The sequence below is a fragment of the Triticum dicoccoides genome, chromosome 3B (genome assembly GCF_002162155.2).
Source record: "Triticum dicoccoides isolate Atlit2015 ecotype Zavitan chromosome 3B, WEW_v2.0, whole genome shotgun sequence".
Lineage (NCBI taxonomy): Eukaryota > Viridiplantae > Streptophyta > Magnoliopsida > Poales > Poaceae > Triticum > Triticum dicoccoides.
In genome coordinates this window covers 846,864,040-846,870,971 of record NC_041385.1, presented here as the reverse complement: position 1 = coordinate 846,870,971, position 6,932 = coordinate 846,864,040, and the positions used below count along the sequence as shown (strand labels likewise).

The window sequence follows — 6,932 nt, the reverse complement described above, 5'->3', positions numbered from 1 at the left end:
TATTCTTGAAAATGAAAAAGCAGAACTATTTCTTTTTGCTGGTGACACACATTAGATTAGTTGACTCATCAGTTTATCTTTACATAAGCCTGTTTTTTCAATGTTAAACAAAAAAACATATTTATGTTCTGAAAAACAATGATAATTATAAACCATAACCGGGGCAATATGCGCAGTTGAAGAAAATACCATCACACTGTATGTACAACTAATGAAGGAGTACATTTAACAGAAATTACACACAATACATAGTATATAGCGATGTTCGTACTGTAACGAAGGAGGAATGCAAATGAAAAAGTGTTTGTCAAACTCCATCCATCAATTAGAAACGATACCATTCATTTTGTTCTTTGGGCATACAACAGAAGCGAGGTTGTGTTACTCCATCTGAGACAGCACCCTAGCACCACAAAAATAGACCAAAACACTGTTTATTTGTGATGATTTTGCTCTGGATGCCTCCTTTTGTTGTAACAAATAATTGTCCACTGGACATGTGTGGAAAAGCACAGGCAGAGGTTGTTACACCATTATTTATTTTTAAGAAAAGGATGGTTAGTGATGTTGCAAGGCACAAAGATGCAAGCTTCCGTAGATAAATATGTATTTACATAAATTGCTTCAGTTTAGGGGCCATATTCAAGATGAAGATTCTAAGTCCTATTTGAGATCGGGATAAATAATCAGGTTAGTACTAAATCTCTGAATACTCATGTGTGTATATATGATGGATGATGGAAGGCATAATATAATAATTTGGTTTAAACTGATTTAGGTATCTTTATTTAGCCGGTAGCAATCTAGTACCAAGAAAGCACATTATTTAGAACTATGAGAAACATCAACCAATTTTATTGGCTAACACTCATGTTTATAGCTTCATCTAAATATGAACCTGAGATGGGAATCTTCATAAATCCTCATGTAAGCATCTAAGTGGACTTGTTGTGCAGTATTTACTTTATGATGCAAAGACCATAGCCCTACTGCAAGTATTGTGTGGTGCCGCTTGAGGAGAAGCAGATCAGGTCTCCATGCTCTTCTTTGGATCATACTCCCGTCAATAGTATTATTGCTGATAGACCTAAAAAGTGATTGTTTTTTTCTATGTCGGACATAAGACAATTCGTGGGGCTATTTAATGAGTTCGATGAACTGTAAATACAAAAGGAAATTTATGAATAAGGGGATACTTGCCTGCATAGGTGACGCCGAGTGTAGTTTCTCCACTCTACAGCCTTGCAGGTTACCATGCCCACTCAATTTGCTTTAGTCCGTACAAAATCTGCTGATGGAAGCACCTCGCGTGTGTTGCGTTGGGGAAAACTTTATCTGAGATTGTTGGCCACAACGCCCGCGGTAGTAGCTTTTAACTTATTTTTCCTTCACATCCTTGCCTGACTTGATTGATCTTCCACATCTGCGCATGGTATGAGGAACAGAATACATCGGGGGCTCTAACACCATGATTGATCAGAGGAGGATTTAATGCGAGACGAAGACCGAGGCACATGGAGATGACGGCTGTACTAAGAGACATAACCGTTGGGGGCGATTTAGACCGTGAAGGACGGGAGAAGCACTTGGGAAGGCCCTTCATGGAGGAGATAGGGATTAATGAAGGAAGACATGAGGCGGCCATGACATGAGGACTGCGCTTATATATTGGATAGGTTACGGGACCTAAAACCTAAGGTGGAGAAGATGTGCCTGTTGTGGAGGTTCTTTAGGCAGCACGTGAAAACATTCTCCAAAGAGGGATATAAAAGTTTTTTTTCTTTTATTACAAAGGGATGGGTTAATCTTACGCCCTAATAATTTGGTCCCACCAGATTAACGGCTCCTAATTATTGATTATCATGGTAATTTCTAGGGAGTCCATAATTAGTATAGAATAGATAGATAGATAGATAGATAGATAGATAGATAGATAGATAGATATAGATAGACAAATAGATAGATAGATAGATAGAAATAGATAGAAATAGATAGATTTTTGGTGTTGCTAATTGTTTTTTCAGATGCAAAATCAAAAGAACAGCTCCGTCTGTGCATTGGACTACAGAAAATGAAATCTGTAAAATTTATTCCGCTAACTTTTATTGAAAAATATATGCATGTTTAAGTGGCAAGGACACTACAACAGCCAGGAACAAATGATGTAAATAATACAAGATCAATCTACTGTACGACAGAAGTATAGAGTGTACAGCACAAACGACAACTCTACATGATGATCTCAACACAGGAACCAGTGTTACATAAACCTAGAGTATCAAACCAGTCATCTTCATCCAAAATTACACTCCTTTTGCAAGCCCCGTGGCTGAATCAATCAACGTGTGGCTCTCCTCGGTGAGAACTTTTGGGCCAGCCCCAGGCCTGCTGCAGATGAAGTAGCTAACATCGCCCTTGAATTTTTGGTTCGGTGTCTTCATCTCCGGGGGCGGTGGAAGGGCCTCGATGTCAGCTATGGACTGCACTCCGGCGCCACTTAGGATTGATTTATCGCCGACCATATAGCTGTCATGATCATGTTTGTCAGATGTATACATATTTGTAGAATACCTAGGAACAAACAAATGCTGGGTTTATTCTTGATAATACCAAACACACCTGTCCAAATCATTTTCCTGTGGAGGGAAGCAGTATAAGAGCCTCTGAAGGAGAAGGGTGGCCGTTTTGCGGTTTCGTGCTATTAGGACAGCGTTAGGCCCAGCATCAAATGTGTAGGCAACCTGCAATTACAAGAGATCAAATGCCAAATTTAGAGATCAAACACACCTGTCCTTTGGTTTCATTATCAGATCAATCGCACCATCCACTCCAGTACCAATTATTTGCAGTCTAGGTGAAGTGCATACCGGACAACACATACAGAAGAAATAATATTGCCAAGATTGCAATGAAGTTTTATCTTTTGATGAAGGCAATAAAATAAGATATTTTGTATCTATTCTCTTTCGAAATACAAACTTTAGATGCTATTTAATAAACCTAATGCCAAGTTGATTTGAGTATCAGATCAATCACACGAACCAGTGTAATTTATCTGCAGTTTAGGTGAACTGCATGCCAGACAACACAAACAGACGAAGAAGTAATACTGCAAGATTGCACTATTTTTTTCTCTTTGTCTCTTTGATGACAGCAGTATACCAAGATACTTCTGCTTCCATTAGAATTTCAAACTTCTAGATCCTATTTAATACATATCATACCCAGTAGAAATAATAGAAGTATGCAATTGACTGCTCCAGAACCAAAAGCAGCAGTAATATGTTTTCATCATGAACTCTTCAAACTGAACTATATGTTCCCTAAAAACCAAAGAATTGGAAGCTTAAACTCGTATTTTCTGGACCTTTTTCAGAAAGATGGCAATAATTTTGTTGCTCTTTTAAATTAAGTTAAATTACTTCATCGTGTGATGCTAGTTAAATATGTTATATCCAGTGCAGTGAAAACTTATTGTACTGGCATATCATAACAAAGCTTAACCAACCTTATTTTAGAACCCTATATGCAGCACCAACGCAATTCAGAAGAATTTAAAACAAGTAGCAAGTGTTAAACAGGAACAGAATATACATGTGGGGTTCCTTCCGAGTGGTTCCACTTCTCCACAAGGCTAATTATCCTGCAGTTGGTTGAAAGAGCGATCCTCAACTCTGGAATTTCAGTACTAACAGAACCTCAAAATCAGGACTGCTAAAAAACTACCTGTGTGACGTATCATTCATGTAGAAGATGGGAGGACTCGTGTCCAAACATACAGCATGAAACTGGTTGCTATCTGCACAAGTTAACCTGGCAAAGGATTCAAAATCACGATTCTTGATGGCCTCTTCCATTTTCAATATGCGACCTGGCACTACAGTCTGGAATACAAGAAAAAGTAGTGCGGTGCACAGTGAGAGCAAGAAACCACAAAAATTGTACAGTATAACTACCAACAGACTTGATAAAAAAAATTGGAACCACAAAACTTGAGGGTCCACACAAGAGGGGTAAAACTACAATTCAGATTTCAGCTTCATGATTTTGTTCCCTCGATGATTCGTAAAAAGATTGTACAGTATGTATCAAAAACAAGTTAAAGATGAAAATGCAATCACCTGGGCCCTGTACTGCAAGAGGGGGCTTGTTTCGACAGTGTCCCGCATCCCACTGGTGCTACTGGTTTCCTTCTGCTTTGAACTGACCTGATTCCACAAAGCATCATAATAAGAAAAAGATGTTGGGATAAAAATGGTAAAATGGTGTCACTATATATAGTAAAGGATTGGTGTTAACGGAACCATGATTCGATGAGCAATATCCAGTGACAAGTTAAATGAAACAGATCATGTTATACAACAGAGATCGCATTGACATACCACTGCTATGATTATAACAAGATCATCCCAATGCGACTCGTCAACAAGCTGTACTGCCATACTGTCACTTCCATCATCATTCTACAAGTATATAGTCAAACTCAATCGTTTTACAATAGAAAAACATGCATTTTAACCAATTCAATTTCTCTGCCTTAACCAAGAGATAACTTACTTTTCCCATACACCATTTCACAAATCCACCATATGTACTGCGGCATGCACTTCCAGACCCCTGCCTGCGTTGAAAGTCGTCAGCCTGAGAGAATTATAACTAAAGAGAGGATATGAGTATAGTAGCTTATTATTTAGTAAAATGGTTGCTATATCATCAAGCAAACATCACAAACAGGATAGAGCACAAACAGAGTGTTGCTCCAAAATTTATCAGTACGGAGTACAGACCTTGCTATTGAAGAAAGTTCTCCATAATCTTCATTCACGTTCATTAGCTTTCCGAGGGTGAAAACTACAAACAGTATTCAAATTACTAATTTGTGCTGTAATATTGGTATGAAAGCAAGACCTTGCTTAGCATGTTTATGAGCAAAAAATAGAAGTAGTAGTGGACAATCAGTTTGTGTTGGATAGCGCTATCAAACTTCCAAGATATGAATAAAGTAATCAATATTTCTAGAAAGCAAGCATGCTGAGCAGTGGTAGTCAATCAGGGCAAAACAAGACTCAGGACCAGATATTAGCACTATTATCATGGAACTTGGTAAGACCAGCCATTTTTCAAACCTAGCAGATTTATTGCAAAGATTAACCAGCAGACCGGAACTAAAAATAGTTTCTACGTCTTATCTCTTTTTCTTTCTTTCTTTACTTTTTTGCTCTATACACCAGATAATAAAGAACAAACTGCAGATAAGTTGGACAACCTTAATAGCAGGATGCAGGACAATTTTAGGTGACAGTTAGAAAACCATAATATTGTCCTATTATCATGAATAGCACACGGAGGTGTATTCGAAAGGTAAGAGCAACAACAACGAATATTTGCAGATTGCATCAGCAAGAGAACAATTCTATAAGAGAATAAGAAATACACCCCCTCCGCTACTAAACACAACTGAGGTGGGTCCAGAAGAGCAGAAAACAAAATGAAATCCAAGTCTAACCCGAAATATCCCCAGTTTTAGTCACACATCTGTTTTTCTGACAAATAGCCATGGCATCAGAACAGGAGACTTACCAAGACAAGCAAAGCCAGCGGCCGAAGAGGCCAAACCGGCAGCGGTCGGGAAGTTGTTGTAAGACGCTATGTGGACGTGCAACTTCTCCCAGTCCTCTTTCTTGATCTTGATCCCCCTTTTCTTGTCCTCGACGTCACGAGCCCGCTTCCGGATCTCCCTCAGGCAGCTCTGAAACCTCCCGCCTGACAACGCAATCTCCTGCTCAATTCCACACCAAACAGACGATTAGATCACACTAGCATCCAAGCAGACAATAATTTGTTTTCTATTCCTGCATTTGTGTTACATCACATCCAGTTAAAGACCTGATATAGAACTGCTATTTGTATTGGTCCATCACCCCAGCATGACGCAGGCATGCAGCAATATAAGTACTAGTAGTAGATGATAACTGCAGACAACATTAACAAACAGAAAAAGGTGTCTTTTGGCTTCTGTTGAAAAAACAAATTTTCAGCGCTGCGCCGACTGTCTCTGCAAATTCAGCGAGGTTTCAAGCAGGTCCTGATCCAGATCTAAGCATATGGGCAGCCGATTTCACTACAGTAATCCCAAATCACAACGGTGACCGGCGGCGGCGGGGGCGGCAATGGGGTGGAGGCGAGCCGAGCGTGAGGAAAGGGAAAGGGAAAGGGAAAGGGAAAGAAGAAGAGAGCGGTGGAGGAAAGGGGGCTGACCTTGCCGTTGAGCCACATGCGGTCGGAGGGGAAGGCGGGGCTGGCGGCGACGGTGGTGGTGGCGGAGAGGTGGTCGGGGTCGAGGGTGACGCTGATGCTGTCGTTGACGGGGAGGATGAGCGCGTCGTCCCGCTTCCCCCAGTACTTGATCACGGCGATGTTGGTCGGCGACCGCCCCGTGGCCGTCAGCACCCACTGCGCCTCCGTCGCCATTGATGGGGGTGGGCGGAGGACTGAGGTGAGCAAGGGGGAGATCGCGATTCGCGAGGGAAATAGCCTCCCAACCCAAAGCCAGGGGCCTTTTTTTAGTCAAATCAACGCACGAGGCTGCTAAGGACTTTGACTACGATTTAGTCCTACCAAAATATGAGAATCTACTTGCAACAAAAAAAAGTAATAGCACCCCAGATCCACAAACTTGCACAGAATATGATACTTTAGTCCAAAACAAAATGTTATTGAGGACTCTTACAACTTGACACTCTATGTGATGTTTTGGTCCACATCCACTCACAACGTGACAAGTGGCAGTCCAGAGGATGGACCGGTCAGCTCTGCCAATTTTGCACAAAGGCCCCTGCCGTTGACTCCATTCAACCCGCAGTATTTACCGTTGCTGGTCCTGTTCCCCACCCCACACCTACCGTTGTTGTTCCCGTTCCCCCAACCCCACA

The 6,932-nt window shown here is 41.0% G+C and overlaps 1 protein-coding gene across 1 annotated transcript; it reads right to left on the bottom strand.

The window, feature by feature from the left end:
- Positions 1-2,096: 2,096 nt before the first annotated feature.
- Positions 2,097-6,471, bottom strand: LOC119282643 (diphosphomevalonate decarboxylase MVD2, peroxisomal-like). The gene is made up of 10 exons (XM_037562797.1): positions 6,259-6,471; positions 5,581-5,779; positions 4,788-4,851; positions 4,558-4,621; positions 4,383-4,463; positions 4,122-4,208; positions 3,727-3,884; positions 3,595-3,643; positions 2,620-2,741; positions 2,097-2,526 (listed from the first exon to the last, which is right to left on the bottom strand). Exons 1-10 carry the CDS (start codon positions 6,469-6,471, stop codon positions 2,304-2,306), a joined length of 1,260 nt encoding a protein of 419 aa, XP_037418694.1. The 3' UTR covers positions 2,097-2,303.
- Between the last annotated feature and the right edge of the window lie 461 nt (positions 6,472-6,932).

Excerpts from the sequence above, each read along its gene's own strand:
- LOC119282643 (XM_037562797.1), bottom strand. The coding sequence starts at position 6,471 with ATGGCGACGGAGGCGCAGTGGGTGCTGACGGCCACGGGGCGGTCGCCG. Across the intron at positions 5,780-6,258 it reads GCATGTGGCTCAACGGCAAG|GAGATTGCGTTGTCAGGCGG; the intron begins GTCAGCCCCCTT and ends GGAATTGAGCAG. Across the intron at positions 4,622-4,787 it reads GAACTTTCTTCAATAGCAAG|GCAGGGGTCTGGAAGTGCAT; the intron begins GTCTGTACTCCG and ends CTTTCAACGCAG.